The sequence below is a fragment of the Oncorhynchus nerka genome, linkage group LG25, assembly GCF_034236695.1.
Source record: "Oncorhynchus nerka isolate Pitt River linkage group LG25, Oner_Uvic_2.0, whole genome shotgun sequence".
Lineage (NCBI taxonomy): Eukaryota > Metazoa > Chordata > Actinopteri > Salmoniformes > Salmonidae > Oncorhynchus > Oncorhynchus nerka.
Genome location: NC_088420.1, coordinates 52,113,481 through 52,129,982, shown reverse-complemented (window position 1 = coordinate 52,129,982; position 16,502 = coordinate 52,113,481). Strand labels below are relative to the sequence as shown.

Sequence of the window (16,502 nt, the reverse complement as noted above, 5' to 3'; positions counted from 1 at the left end):
GGAGGCAGCATGAATGAGTCCTTTTAGTCCAAAAAGTTCCTTGAACAGCAAAGGGTTGGTGCTGTAACCTGCTTACCCAAGAAAAAGGGTAGAAAGAGGAAGAAACCAAACCTAACTTTGAATTATTCATAAACAAAAAGTCAATTGAGCTCCTGAGTGTATACAGAAGGCTCAAACCTGCAAAACTGTCTGTTGGTGCCGTGGCCAGGCAGCACAGTCTCCCTTTCTTATTGTGCATGTAAATGGGGCAGGACGGTGGTACGTGACCAGTGAAACCTGACATTTTGGGAACACAAGGAGCCGAGACACAGGTGGCAGCCAGTACAGGGCCAGGTTAGGAAACACCACAGCTGGGAGGAGGGTGGCTTCCTTCCTATTTGCTCAACACATGACCCCTGACCTTGCCTCGCCATGCTTCCACAAACCCTCCTGCTGCGTTCCGCCGTGTGTACCATCTGAGCGAAAAAAACACGTCTGGTTTTGCCTATTAATGACAAGTACAGCTAATGTTGGATTTCACTTTCCCGCTTCCCATTTGTGTGTCTAGGCCCTCGGCGGCGGTCTCACTGTCTCCTAGAGAGGCAGGATTTACTCAGCAGATGGCTCAGTCTAGCCTGGTCCCAGATCAGCCAACATCCTGCCCATTTACATGCATAATGCATAACCGATCTTGGACCCGGCTAGGTTGAGTGAGGTCAGGTGGAAGTGGGAACGCTGACGGATAAGAGCTTTGGAGTGGTTGCTCTGTCTTGCATGTCCCTGTAAAAGGAAGCTCTGTTTGGCCTCAAACTCTGATGTTTTATGAGTACTTTCAGGAAATACTGTGTTGAAAAAAAGTCACGGAGGAACGATGGGAACGGGCGAAAAAGTCGACGACAGCTGCGCGGAAGCAGGGTCATGAGCCGAACTGCCCGTTAATGGCAAGCGCCCTGAGCTTCGATGACACGTTCCCTCGCACAGCATTTCTCTCTCTCTCTCTCTCTCCACCGAGTCCCCGCAGCTGTTGGCATGTTTTTTTTTTCTCACTCTTTTTTTTTGTTGTTGGTGAAATTTCTAACCTCATTGTCTCGGGATGGGGGTCTGGGAAGGAGAGAGCAGGAGACCAGCTGTCCTGAGAGAGGGATGCAGTGGACCTCATGGGGTGGGGGGGGGGACTTTAAGAGACGAGGTGAAGGTATGGAGAGATTGGTCGAATAGAAGAGTTGTGGCATGAGAGAGAAATATGGGACCGAGTGTAGAAAAAAGAGGGAGGGAGGGAGAGAGCTTGTAAGGTTGAACGATTGCTTCTAGCTTATTAGAATCCTAGGAAAGGCCTCTGTCAACTGCCTTTCTTTCTGTTTATCCTTTGTTCCCAGGGGAAAATGCTCTTAGCACCAATGGAGAGAACAAAAGAGAGAGGGTAGGAGAAAGAAAGAGAACGATGTGCTGTGTTGTGCTGTGTCCCTGTGGTCTCTCCATTTTGGCTCAGGAAATCTCTCCTATGGTTCAATATCACTGTGAAAAGCACAGTGGCTGTGTTTATAGGCTAACCCTGTCTAATACAATAAGCTCTAATTCCGACCACTATTACCTCTGGAGAAAGAGACTAGGTCATTCAGTCTTTGGTTGTAGCTGAAGAGTGGAGCAGGAAATAATAGTGTTCCCTATGAGAAAGGAGACATGCCATTCATTGACTGGCTGAAGTCTCTCACAAAGAAGACATTGGTTTTCAGCTTCAGTGTATCAATGCTCCAAGGTGCCTTGTCAACAAAGGACCTTGAAAACAGGCGTTAGTGTCCACGTCTGACTACCTGACATGACTTAAGACTAAGAGGGTAGCAGCCCCCCTCATACTCCTTACTGAAATGCAATGGTACTTTAAAGTGAGCACAGCTGACACGCACGTACACACCTTGCAGAGACACACACCTGGCGGAGGGCCGTAGTCAATGAAGAGATAAGGGGGGATAGAAGGAGAGGAGGGGTGGGTGGGTGATACAGTGGATTAAAGTCAACCAGGACATAACCACACTCTATTACAGCCCACTGTTATGTTTCACCCCAACCCAACCGGTTCTGAGCTCCAAGCCAAGTTACTCCAGGTGTGCGCTGCACTGCATCTGTGTGTAGGAGTGTGTATGTCCGTGCATGCGTTTATGTGTGTGTGTGTGTGTGTGTGTGTGTGTGTGTGTGTGTAGGCGTGTGTGTATGTGTATGAATGCGTGCCTAAGTCGACGTGTGTGCGCGTGCGTGTGTGTGTGTGTGTGTGTGTGAATAAGACTTCTGAAACACCTCGCGACATGTCCAGGTACAAGATGCTCTCTTGCTGCTCTTTCTGCCTTCGGGCAATGTCTTTTGTCCCTCCGTCTCACTGTAGCTCCCTCCACCTCCATGGTGGTTAAGCTCTAATCTGCCAATCTGTCATCTCACTCTCAATATAGCAGCATTATTACCCTCCACACAGTAGTGGGAGTGGCTCGCCGGGCCCCTACAATGCCAATGGGGGAAAAAAACACACACTTTGCATGTGACGTGAAACATCGTTCAGTGTTACTGTGTTAATAGTCCCTCACAACTAGATGACCTGGTCTGCACCACCAGATTCCATGGCATTATCTCTTTGTTACCGTATTCCATTCTATTGCAACCTTCAGTCTTGTACGGCACCCGACTAGTAGAAACAGCAGAAGATTGACTCAGCACTGAAAGGTCCTACGAAATCACCATGCCCAAGTTCGTGTCAATTTTTTTTTCCTGGATCAAAAAGGCTTGGAAGGGGCCGTGGTAGGGCCTGTGGTAAGGGGCGCGGTCGGCCTGGCGGCATGGCTGAATTTCAGATGACATTTTAGAGGCCGTTATCTTGGTGGTGTAGAGACATTTTTTAATTTTTAAGCCAATTCCCTGCATTTTTACTCATTTCACCATGGAGCTGAGAGAAATGTTTGCAGTTTGAAAGCTAATTTCCTGCAATTCTACACATTCTATTTATTCTCCCATGGAGCTGAGATCAATTTCTTCCACTTTTAAAGCTAATTTCCAGTATTTTGCCATGGCTAATTCTGTGTTATTTTGCTCAAACATATTAACAAAGCCTATACTGCTAAATTCATTGTTTTGGTAATTGTCAATGTTCACTGACTGTCTAGCTTTTATTTTGGTGCCTGTTAGTTATCAAAGATGATATTATTTAAAGGCCCAGTGCAGTCAAAAACTAGACTTTGCAGTGTTTTAAAAAAAATATATTTCCACACTATGAGTTTGGAATAATACTGTGAAAGACACCTGAAATGTCTGCCTGTTTTGATGGGATGGAGTTTTAGCCTGGGGACATCACCAGGTGGTAAATTAGTTAATTGACCAATAAGAAAGAGTTCCAAACCTCTCCCGATAACAGATAGTTTTTAGTTTTCAGTTTTCCCCTCCCCACTCAGACCACTCCCAGACAGTCCTATCAAAATTCTTGCTTTCAAAATTGCTCTTTGCTAAGAAGCTACGTTTGTTTATTTTTGACCATTTTAACAATCACAGTACTTCAGTGTTACCCAGAAATGATTTGATATTGAGATAAAAACTGCTGCGTTGGACCTCCAAAAATATATAGGTCCATTATCTTTTCTACATACTTTATATTTGGTTTTAGCCATTTAAGTTTACACTGAAAGAGTTTCTCCCGAAATTCTACACTGTATGGACTTAAGCAACCTGAAGAAATGTGTGGCATCTCCGGTAGACAGGGGTGTTTTTAAAATTATTAATAAATGGTTGAACTCTGTGTTTTACTGAGCTGGCCTGGCCTCTGTCTTCCCCAGGTGGTGGTCTCCCGTTCCAAACGCAGCACGCCCCACGTGGACTTCCGCCTGGATGACTCGCGCCCCGTGTCCCCCGAGGTGGCTCTCCTGTCCCCCCAGCGCCACGACGGCTCCCCCCAGCGCAGCCAGGACGGCTCACTCTTGTTGGTGACAGGAAATAAGGTGGGTAGTCAGTAGACACAGGAGAGGGAGTATCAAAAGACAACACACACACACACACACTCAAAGACACACAAACACACGCACACTGTATCGACACACACACTCTTTATATTCATAACAGACATTCTTTACATTGCTGGTTTGATGGAAACAACAGCCCCTTGGCACTAAGCCACAGTGTTCAACATTGACCAGAGCCAACAGATTGCTGGAATCAATGTCCTACAACAGTTCTGTCACGTTCGTTCGTAGAAACGGACCAAGGCGCAGCGTACGTTGAGTTCCACATATTTATTAAAGAAGTGAAACTTAGCAAAGAAAAAAACAATTATAAACAATAAACTAACAACGATCCGCGACTACAGAGAATGCTAACGTGCAATAACTCAAAAACAATATCCCGTAAACACAGGTGAGAAAAACAGCTACTTAAATATGATCCCCAATTAGAGACAACGATTACCAGCTGCCTCTAATTGGGAATCATACACAAACACCAACATAGAAAAACAAACCTAGAACCCCACATAGAAATAATAACCCCCCCCCAGTCACGCCCTGACCCACTCTACCATAGAAAATAAATACTCTTTATGGTCAGGACGTGACAAGTTCAGCTAACAGTTGAAAATAAATGTTTTCCCCGTATGCCCACATTGATCAGAGAAATTAAAAAATGGATTTAATTTAGATTTTTTTCATCACTGGCCTGAGTACAATACCTCATAATATGAAAGTGGAATTCTCTTCTTTTTTTTTTTTTTTACAAATTAATTTAAAAAATGAAAAGCTGAAATGTCTTGAATTAGTACGCATCAACCACTTTGTTATGACAAGCCTAAATATGTTCAGGAGTAAAACATTGCTTAACAAGTCACATAATAAGTAGCATGGACATCCGCCTATGTCGGGCGGTTTTTGTTAGACCTTGAAATTCCGAAAATATTTATTCTTATGAAAATGTCTGTAGCTTCCGTATGGTTTAGCCTAGAAACGAGTATGACCCTACTGTGGAAAGGGTAGACTCTCACGAACACAATGTTCTCTGTTTTGGATGTAGTTTTGTGCCACCAAAAATAAGAGGTTAAATATTTGTCAAATAAAATGTATATTTCCTGAGCTTTATTCTATCTCGTAGATATAAGACAGACACTTCAAAACCTTATTCTCTATTGTTTCGTTTTTTAAACTATTTGACTTTTTTGCCATTTATGAATGTGTTATTCAATGTGTTTCTATGGGCTATAGTTGTAAAGGCCAAATAAAAATAATATTAATTGATACCTAAAGGAGTCCTACAATTCAAAATCAAATAGCTAAATGATCCATGGTAAGACCATCTTAAAACAATTCCATATGTTAGCCTAGTAGATATAAATAATGTACAATCCAGGTATGCAATGCTCTTAGAGACATCCGGAAAGACTCACAGCCGTAATCGCTAACAAAGGTGATTCTAACATGTATTGATTTGCAACACTTGTCAAAAAACATGTTTTCACTTTGTTACTGTGGTATAGTGTGTAGATAGATGAGAAAAAAATACTTAATCAATGTTGAATTCAGGCTGTAACACAACAAAATGTGGAATAAGTCAAGGGTATGAATACTTCCTGTACAGTATGATGTTTTTACAATGAAGTAATGCATAACTATATAATATTATAATAGTAATGAAATATGGTATTGTAGCTTAGCAGATGCTTTTATCCAAAGTGTCATATAGTTATGTGATCAATGCAGGAATTAAACCCACAGCATTCTTATGTACAAAACAAACTTGTTTTTGTTTAGTCTGTATTCTGATTGGCTGTCGTGTGTACGCCCAGATCACCAAGGTCCCTCTGATTGGTCCTGGCTGTGAGCAACAGTGGATGTGTAGTTCCTGCCTGCTGGCGCCAGGTTTTATGGGATGTGGCTGGTGTGACGGCCGCTGCACCAGGGCAGCCCAGTGTCACCCAGCGTCCCTCTGGACCCAGGACTCCTGCCCTCCCGTCATCACCACGGTAACTAGCCAGTTCAAGTTTAAAAAAGCTTTGTTGTCCACAAGCACAACATTTCACAACACCCCCTATGTCACTCCCTCTGACCAAAACACTGGGACTATTGTTGTTGTTTTGATCTTTATTGCAATATTCCATACTGAGAATGTCTACATAAACAAAGACAAGCTGCTAGTGACTAGTGTCATCTGAGGCCATACAGGTAACTGCCAAAATAAAGGAAACACCAACATAAAGTGTCTTAATAGGACGTGGGGCCACCACGAGCCAGAACAGCTTCAATGCACATTGGCAGAGACTCTACAAGTGTCTGGAACTCTATTGGAGGGATGCAACACCATTCTTCCACAATCAATTCCATCATTTGGTGTTTTGTTGATGGTAGTTGAAAACGCTGTCTGAGGCGCCGCTTCAGAATCTCTAAGTGTTCAATTTGGTTGAGATCTGGTGACTGAGACAGCCTTGGCATATGGTTTACATGGTTTTCATGCTAATCAAACCATTCAGTGACCCTGTGGATGGGCGCATTGTCATCCTATGTGGGGCATAGCCATAGTAGCCAAAATAATGTCCAAAATAATGGCCTGCGCAGCGTTTTTAGACATGACCCTAACCATTATGGGATGTTACTTGCTTAACTAACTCAGGAACCACACCTGTGTGGAAGCACCTACTTTCAATATACTTTGTATCCCTCATTTACTCCATTTTTTAAAAATGATTTTGGCAGTTACCTGTAGCTAATTTTGCAGTATACTATATGCCATATACCCCTTTGGCAAGTATGGAAACAAAGCTCCCACCAGTAACCTGGATACACTACACAGTGACACAGTGGGATTTAGCTGTGAACAAGCTAGTCATGTTTTTACTGGAGAGCTTGTAAGCAACTCCTCCATTGTTGTCTAAAGGTTGTCTAAGGATAGTTTAAAGGTTGTCTGTCTGGTCGCTTGTCATTTCCTGTGTGTGGTTTCTACACTTGTTTTTGGATACTAGTTGTCTCTGCTAAAACCAGCACCTGGATCTAGAAGTACAGGGTTTCCACTTCCTTTGTTATCTGATTGTTTGGAGGTTGTTTTGAAGGATGTTTGAAGGTTGTCTTTGGGTTGTTATTGTGTGTTTGTGTAGATCTCCCCAGCCAACGGCCCCCTGGGAGGGAGCACCAAGGTGACGGTGTGTGGGAGGAACTTTGGCTTCAACAAGACGGAGAGGTTTGACCACACACTCATCAGCCTGGACGTGGCCGGAGCACCCTGCAAACTGCTGAAACGAGAGAGCAACAGCAACAGGTGAGGGAGGACGGACTGGGATTGGGGTGTGTGTGTAGGCGGGGGGTAGTAGTGCATGCATCCTTGTGGATGAGTCAGTGGGTGGGTGGGGGGGGTTGTGTTTGTGTGTGTACTGTTTAATCATGCGTTGGAATAAGGGTAAAACAGTTGAATGAAGAATGTTAAGGAAACGGCGCCATAGAATGAGACTCCAAGTGCCGGGGCGCATTCCCACATTGCATTGCATTCTCTGCTCATGACTTCACTAAGTGTTAAATTGGTGGGAGAATGGCTGCGTACAGAATTTCACTCTTTCCAATCCAAGAGGCCATGCCCAGACAGCAGCGTTTAACTCAAAAGCCCAAGTTACCAAACACCCCCCCCCCCTCTTATAGTCAACTCATTGTGTAGAAGATTGAACCCCCCAAAAGATGGTCTCTTTGTGCTTTTCTGCAGCGTAGTAAAGTCATCATCAAATTAGGTTAACTGCTTGCTTACCCCAACAAGAGTGAGCACACAATGTTTGTTGTTGGTGTTCTTGTGCCTCTCCTGCGGGATAAATCTAGTTTTATTGAATTGTGTGTGTGTGTGTGTGTGTGTACACGTCTCTGTGTGTGTAGGTTGGTGTGTGTTCCGGCGTCTCCTGTGAACTCGTCTCTGGCTAGTAGTGTGGTGAAGGTCCACAGTGGCAAGGAGATGTCCCAAACACAGGGATTCACCTTTGTGGTAAGAACTGAATGCTGTCTCCACTCACAATCACAATATGAACACAGTAGACAGTAGTCATTAACCCTGGTCCTGGAGAGCTAAAAATTCAGGCGTTGGTTCTCTCTCTAGCTCTCCACGACTACAGTTGGTGCCCACTGTCATAGACACTGTAGGTACAGTATGTCAGATGGATGGACAGATCGATTACTTACAGTAACTGACTGATTTGCATATGAGCTGTAATTGTGGTTGTTGTTGGGTTTGAAGTGGCTTCGACTCCCCTCCTGTCTCGCTCATACAGAACCCAGTAATCAGGGAGATCTTCCCTGCATTCGGTCCTAAGTCAGGAGGCACCGTGCTCACCATCAGAGGCTCTTTCTTAGACAGTGGCAACACCAGACAGGTCACTGTGGGGAACGCAACCTGTGAGATCCTGAGGTGAGTGCATAATGTTTCTGCTTCGAGTAAAAATGCTTGCGTGTGTACATGCGGACGATATACACTGTATTTAACAGGTTTGGGTTATTCTCCAAATGTGAGGAACTGTGTTGTGTGTGTACTCTCACTAATATGCCGACGTGTATTTTGTCTCTTTCTCCAGTGTGTCAGTTACCGTGTTGATGTGCAGGACCCCTCCCCAGTCGGCCCCGTCCCTCCAGGCGGTGTATGTGAGGGTGGACTCTGTGGTCCGAGAGGCCCCTGTACTCTTCGCCTACAACGAAGACCCTCTCATCTCCAGCATCCAGCCCACACGGTCCTTCATCAGGTACTTGATGTTAGTTTGCAGGTTCGTCCGTTGGTAAGGAGGGAGGCAGGCCGTAGAGCAACAGCGGGAGTAATACGGCGGTGTCGACAGAGGCAGCCAGGGAAAGAGATAAAGCTTTTATTATCCGTAGGAAGAGGTTCCATAGGATACAGGTGTCAGAGAAGGAATGAGAGATCGTAGGGGGGAGTTTATGAAAACAGAGAAGTCGCAGAGAGAGGGAACGAGTAGCAGTGTGTGGTATATAGAGGAGAAGAGAAAGTGAGAGAGACGGTCATAAAGGATAAGTGGGTGAAGAGGGACACATGAAATAAAAATCTATTTGGCTGCTGGTGGGCAAGGAGACCCCCAGCTCCGCTAAAACCATTGACAACTATGTGCCGTTTTCCAGGGATTGTTAAATAAAGGTTCTAACTATTTGGTTGGAATATCATCACCTCCTCTTGAAGAGCAGAGTCAGAACTACACGTTTCCGATTATTCCACATCAATCATCAGAGTTGTACAGCAAGTAACTGCATGCTTTTTTATGATCAGAGAACATTGATTGAGCATGTATTTTCAGATAGGTGAGGGGAGCCTATCGATTTGGCGTGTAGCTAGCTAAGCAAACAACATGTCATTTAGCTTCCTCAGAGATTCGACTTTTGGAAAGAGCAAGACGTCGGCCTTCCTTTGACTTAGTTACATCGCCAGTCGGATTACTGTCTTCGCCTCGATAGATGGCAAGCAAATCAAACAATATTTGGATACAGCCTAGCTTTGTTAGCTGTTATTAGCAAGCTAGCCAATTTGACGTGGTCCGTCAATAAATGGAGCCTATCATGTCTGTCAGCAGCAAGCGTGATTAAACCCTCTTGAAAACAACAAAAGGGAATCATGTTAGCTAACTTCGCTAGGAAGGCCTACGTTGTTTGGCGGGAGAAAAGTACATTAGGTCTATTTGCGTCTATGTGTAGCCAACCTTTACAGTTTATATCGTCAAATACACCCTTCTGCTGCTCGACAGGCAGATCTCACAAAGGATGGGAAATGAACGTAAACCACTCATTGCCTACTTGTCACTTATACAGTAGTTCACTTTCATTTGACTGTATATCACTCAAATATCCAATTCATGGCGGCCAATATTACAGGATGAATTGATTTTTTTTTAATGATCATTGAAAGCATGCAGTTACTTGCTGTATGATGATAGAGCTAAATGTGCGCAATTGTTCTGCATGGAATAACAATGCATTTGTAATTATGACTATGTTCTTCAAGAGGTGATGATTTTTGCAGGACAGTTAACATTTATTGAACGATCCCTTGAGAACGGCACGTAAATGTTTTTAGATGTTTTCAGCAGGCAAATCTAACACTCTGCGCCTTATTGTGACGTTTTATTGATAACGGCCAATGGGCACGCTAGTGACTAATCACTAACAGCCATTTTCTCCATGGAGATCACACTGTGTCTTTATTCATGGCTACTCTCTCTGCGTCCCCAATAGCGGAGGCAGCACTGTGGTGGCCCAGGGCTTCTACCTTCACTCGGCTTCCCCGCCTCAGATGGTGCTCATCCCCACAGCCCAGGACGGCAAGGTCTTCACTGTGGTGAGTGTCTTAACCTCTACTGAACTAGGATTGAGGTTTAGCATGACCTCTTTCCCGTTGAGTGTCTGTCCGTCTGTTGAGGCGACCGACCGGAGGACTTCCAGCCTGTGCAAAAAACAAAATACCTCCAGCCCCCCTTCAAACAAACCGCGTGGCTGTTATTGTCATTAAGCCCCCCTGAAAAGAGGAGAAAAGAGGTGAAATATTAGGGGAACAGTGCTAGATAGATTTGTACGAATGGATGGAGGGGAAATGGAAAATCTACGCTCCATATGAGATAGCGTCATCACCTCTGAGTCACACAGTAATGTTACAGTAGCTGACTTGGTTTATTATCTGGCTTCAATCTGCTCAATCTGGGTTGATTATCTTTCCCCCCGCCGCATCCCAAATAGCACCATCATCCCTATATAGTGCACTACTTTTGACCAAAACCCTACGGGACACAACCATGGTTTATTATGCACTACAAAGGGAATAGGGTGCCCTTTGGGACTCAGCTGTGGGCCTCGAGCTCTTCAATCTGTGTTGATTCTCCTTCTTCTAAGAACTCTGTGGTGCGGATACACATGTATTCAGCCACTATCGAGGTTACCTCAGTTACCACAGCACGAGAGAAGCCCTGACCTGACTCTCTGTGTGTTCCACTTTTATAAGGAACCCTGATAACTAGATAGAAATGTAGGTTTCATTGCAGTTGCTTTTTAACGTTACCCTCTGTCTTGAAACAAACTGGTACACCTTAGTGTTGAGGGGTTGGTGGTTGGCTGACTTGGAGTTGGCCCACATTGTGACATGTTGTTCCCAAATCAAATCAAACGTTATTGGTCACATACACATGGTTAGCAGATGTTATTGGGCCAATACACATGGTTAGCAGATGTTATTGGTCACATACACATGGTTAGCAGATGTTATTGGTCACATACACATGGTTAGCAGATGTTATTGGTCCAATACACATGGTTAGCAGATGTTATTGGGCCAATACACATGGTTAGCAGATGTTATTGGGCCAATACACATGGTTAGCAGATGTTATTGATCACATACACATGGTTAGCAGATGTTATTGGGCCAATACACATGGTTAGCAGATGTTATTGGTCACATACACATGGTTAGCAGATGTTATTGGTCACATACACATGGTTAGCAGATGTTATTGGTCCAATACACATGGTTAGCAGATGTTATTGGGCCAATACACATGGTTAGCAGATGTTATTGGGCCAATACACATGGTTAGCAGATGTTATTGGTCCAATACACATGGTTAGCAGATGTTATTGGTCCAATACACATGGTTAGCAGATGTTATTGATCACATACACATGGTTAGCAGATGTTATTGGGCCAATACACATGGTTAGCAGATGTTATTGGTCACATACACATGGTTAGCAGATGTTATTGGTCCAATACACATGGTTAGCAGATGTTATTGGGCCAATACACATGGTTAGCAGATGTTATTGGTCCAATACACATGGTTAGCAGATGTTATTGATCACATACACATGGTTAGCAGATGTTATTGATCACATACACATGGTTAGCAGATGTTATTGGTCCAATACACATGGTTAGCAGATGTTATTGGGCCAATACACATGGTTAGCAGATGTTATTGGTCACATACACATGGTTAGCAGATGTTATTGGTCACATACACATGGTTAGCAGATGTTATTGGTCCAATACACATGGTTAACAGATGTCATTGGTCACATACACATGGTTAGCAGATGTTATTGGTCACATACACATGGTTAGCAGATGTTATTGGTCCAATACACATGGTTAGCAGATGTTATTGGGCCAATACACATGGTTAGCAGATGTTATTGGGCCAATACACATGGTTAGCAGATGTTATTGATCACATACACATGGTTAGCAGATGTTATTGGGCCAATACACATGGTTAGCAGATGTTATTGATCACATACACATGGTTAGCAGATGTTATTGGTCCAATACACATCCTTATCGGCAGACTCGACAGCCTTGGTTTCTCAAATGATTGCCTCGCCTGGTTCACCAACTACTTCTCTGATAGAGTTCAGTGTGTCAAATCGGAGGGTCTGCTGTCCGGACCTCTGGCAGTCTCTATGGGGGTGCCACAGGGTTCAATTCTTGGACCGACTCTCTTCTCTGTATACATCAATGAGGTCGCTCTTGCTGCTGGTGAGTCTCTGATCCACCTCTACGCAGACGACACCATTCTGTATACTTCCGGCCCTTCTTTGGACACTGTGTTAACAACCCTCCAGGCAAGCTTCAATGCCATACAACTCTCCTTCCGTGGCCTCCAATTGCTCTTAAATACAAGTAAAACTAAATGCATGCTCTTCAACCGATCGCTACCTGCACCTACCCGCCTGTCCAACATCACTACTCTGGACGGCTCTGACTTAGAATACGTGGACAACTACAAATACTTAGGTGTCTGGTTAGACTGTAAACTCTCCTTCCAGACCCATATCAAACATCTCCAATCCAAAGTTAAATCTAGAATTGGCTTCCTATTTCGCAACAAAGCATCATTCACTCATGCTGCCAAACATACCCTTGTAAAATTGACCATCCTACCAATCCTCGACTTTGGCGATGTCATTTACAAAATAGCCTCCAATACCCTACTCAACAAATTGGATGCAGTCTATCACAGTGCTATCCGTTTTGTCACCAAAGCCCCATATACTACCCACCATTGCGACCTGTACGCTCTCGTTGGCTGGCCCTCGCTTCATACTCGTCGCCAAACCCACTGGCTCCATGTCATCTACAAGACCCTGCTAGGTAAAGTCCCCCTTATCTCAGCTCGCTGGTCACCATAGCATCTCCCACCTGTAGCACACGCTCCAGCAGGTATATCTCTCTAGTCACCCCCAAAACCAATTCTTTCTTTGGCCGCCTCTCCTTCCAGTTCTCTGCTGCCAATGACTGGAACGAACTACAAAAATCTCTTAAATTGGAAACACTTATCTCCCTCACTAGCTTTAAGCACCAACTGTCAGAGCATCTTACAGATTACTGCACCTGTACATAGCCCACCTATAATTTAGCCCAAACAACTACCTCTTTCCCAACTGTATTTAATTTATTTATTTATTTTGCTCCTTTGCACCCCATTATTTTTATTTCTACTTTGCACATTCTTCCATTGCAATACTACCATTCCAGTGTTTTACTTGCTATATTGTATTTACTTTGCCACCATGGCCTTTTTTGCCTTTACCTCCCTTCTCACCTAATTTGCTCACATTGTATATAGACTTGTTTTTTTTTTACTGTATTATTGACTGTATGTTTGTTTTACTCCATGTGTAACTCTGTGTCGTTGTATGTGTCGAACTGCTTTGCTTTATCTTGGCCAGGTCGCAATTGTAAATGAGAACTTGTTCTCAACTTGCTTACCTGGTTAAATAAAGGTGAAATAAAAAAATAAAAATAAAAAACATACACATGGTTAGCAGATGTTATTTGTCACATACACATGGTTAGCAGATGTCATTGGTCACATACACATGGTTAGCAGATGTCATTGGTCACATACACATGGTTAGCAGATGTTATTGGTCACATACACATGGTTAGCAGATGTTATTTGTCACATACACATGGTTAGCAGATGTTATTGGTCACATACACATGGTTAGCAGATGTCATTGGTCACATACACATGGTTAGCAGATGTCATTGGTCACATACACATGGTTAGCAGATGTTATTGGTCACATACACATGGTTAGCAGATGTTATTTGTCACATACACATGGTTAGCAGATGTCATTGGTCACATACACATGGTTAGCAGATGTCATTGGTCACATACACATGGTTAGCAGATGTTATTGGTCACATACACATGGTTAGCAGATGTTATTGGTCACATACATATGGTTAGCAGATGTTATTGGTCCAATACACATGGTTAACAGATGTTATTGGTCACATACACATGGTTAGCAGATGGTATTGGTCACATACACATGGTTAGCAGATGTTATTTGTCACATACACATGGTTAGCAGATGTCATTGGTCACATACACATGGTTAGCAGATGTCATTGGTCACATACACATGGTTAGCAGATGTCATTGGTCATATACACATGGTTAGCAGATGTCATTGGTCACATACACATGGTTAGCAGATGTTATTGCAAGTGTAGAGATATTCTTATGCTTCTAGGTCCGACAGTGCAGCAGAATGTAACAGGTAATACAGTATCTAACAATTCCACAACAAAACCTAAAACAGACACATTCTAGTAAAGGAATGGGATGAGAATATATAAGTATAAAATATATAGAGGGCAGGTAGTTTGCCCCCGATGACGCGTTGTGCAGACCGTACCACCCTCTGGAGAGCCCTGCGGTTGTGGATGGTGCAGTTGCCGTACCAGGCGGTGATACAGCCCGACAGGATGCTCTCAATTGTGCACCTGTAAAGATTTGTGAGGGTTTTGGTGACAAGTCAGGAAGTCCAGGACCCAGTTGCACAGGGTGGGGTCAAGACCCAGGGTCTCAAGCTTAATGATGAGTTTGGAGGGCACTATGGTGTTGAATACTGAGCTGTAGTCAATGAACAACATTCTTACATAGGTGTTCCTCCTATCCAGGTGGAATAGGGCAGTGTGATGGCGATTGCATCGTCTGTGGACCTGTTGGGGCTGTAAGCAAATTTAAGTGGGTCTAGGATAACAGGTAGGGTGGAGGTTATATGATCCTGGACTAGTCTCTCAAAGCACTTCATGATGACAGAAGTGAGTGCTACAGGGCGATAGTCATTTTGTTCAGTTACCTTAGCTTTCCTGGGAACAGGAACAATGGTGGCCATCTTGAAGCATGTGGGGACAGCAGACTGGAATAGGAATTGATTGAATATGTCTGTAAACACACCAGCCAGCTGGTCTGCGCATGCTCTGAGGACGCGGCTAGGGATGCCGTCTGGGCCGGTAGCCTTGCGAGGGTTAGCACGTTTAAATGTTTTACTCACGTCAGCCATGCAGAAGGAGAGCCCACAGTCTTTGGTAGCGGGCTGTGTTGGTGGCCCTTTATTTTCCCCAAAGCATGCAAAGAAGTTGTTTAATTTGTCTGGGAGCAAGGCGTCAATGTTCGCGATGGGGCTGGTTTTCTTTTTGTAATCTGTGATTGTCTGTAGACCCTGCCACATACGTCTCGTGTTTGAGCCGTTGATTTGCGATTCCAGTTTGTCTCTACACTGATACTTTGCTTGTTTGATTGCCTTATGGAGGGAATAACTACACTGTTTGTATTTGGTCATGTTTCCAGTTGCCTTGCCATGATTAAATGCGGTGGTTTCAGTTTTGCGTGAATGCTGCCATCAATCCACGGTTTCTGTTTAGGGAAGGTTTTAATAGTCACAGTAGGTACAACATCTCCTATACACTTCCTTATAAACTTGCTCACCGCGTATATGTCAATGTTATTGTCTGAGGCTACCCGGAACATATCCCAGTCCACTTGATCGAAGCAATCTTAAAGCGTGGAATCCGATTGGTCAGACCAGCGTTGGATAGACCTAAGCACCGGCGCTTCCTGTTTTAGTTTCTGCCTATAGGAGGGGAGCAACAAGATGGAGTCATGGTCAGATTTGCCAAAAGGAGGGTGGGGGAGGGCCTTGTATGCATCGTGGAAGTTAGAGTAGCAGTGGTCAAGTGTGTTACTCGCTCGTGTACTGCAATCGATATGCTGATAGAATTGAGGTAGCCTTGTTCTCAGATTAGCTTAGTTAAAATCCCTAGCTACAATAAATGTAGCCTCAGGATATATGGTTTCCAGTGTGCATAAAGATACCAAGACAGCCTTGATGGCAGCCTTGGTATCCGCTTGCGGGGGGATACACACGGCTGTGACAATAACCGAGGAGAGTTCACCTTGGGAGATAATACGGTCGGCATTTGATTGTGAGGAATTCTAGGTCAGGTGAACAAAAGGACTTGAGTTCTTGTATGTTGTTACAATTACACCATGAATCGTTAATCATGAAACATACACACGCTCCCATCTTTTTAACAGAGACATGTTTGTTCCTGTCTGCGCGATGCACTGAAAATCCCCTGGTTGTACGGATTCCGACAGCATGTTCCCAGCTAGCCATGTCTCTGTGAAACAGAGTATGTTACACTCTCCCGGATATCTCTTTGGAAAGCAACTCTGGCCCTAATTTTGTTGACTT

At 44.0% G+C, this 16,502-nt stretch overlaps 1 protein-coding gene across 1 annotated transcript in view; it reads left to right on the top strand.

Annotated features, from left to right (window-relative positions):
• LOC115109662 (hepatocyte growth factor receptor-like) overlaps nucleotides 1-16,502 on the top strand; it is a 73,586-nt gene that overhangs the window by 23,932 nt on the left and 33,152 nt on the right. Inside the window, 7 exon segments of the mRNA XM_029634864.2 lie at nucleotides 3,789-3,950; nucleotides 5,780-5,956; nucleotides 7,082-7,242; nucleotides 7,842-7,947; nucleotides 8,231-8,367; nucleotides 8,531-8,695; nucleotides 10,188-10,290. Of these exon segments, the coding sequence (XP_029490724.2) occupies nucleotides 3,789-3,950; nucleotides 5,780-5,956; nucleotides 7,082-7,242; nucleotides 7,842-7,947; nucleotides 8,231-8,367; nucleotides 8,531-8,695; nucleotides 10,188-10,290 (1,011 nt within the window).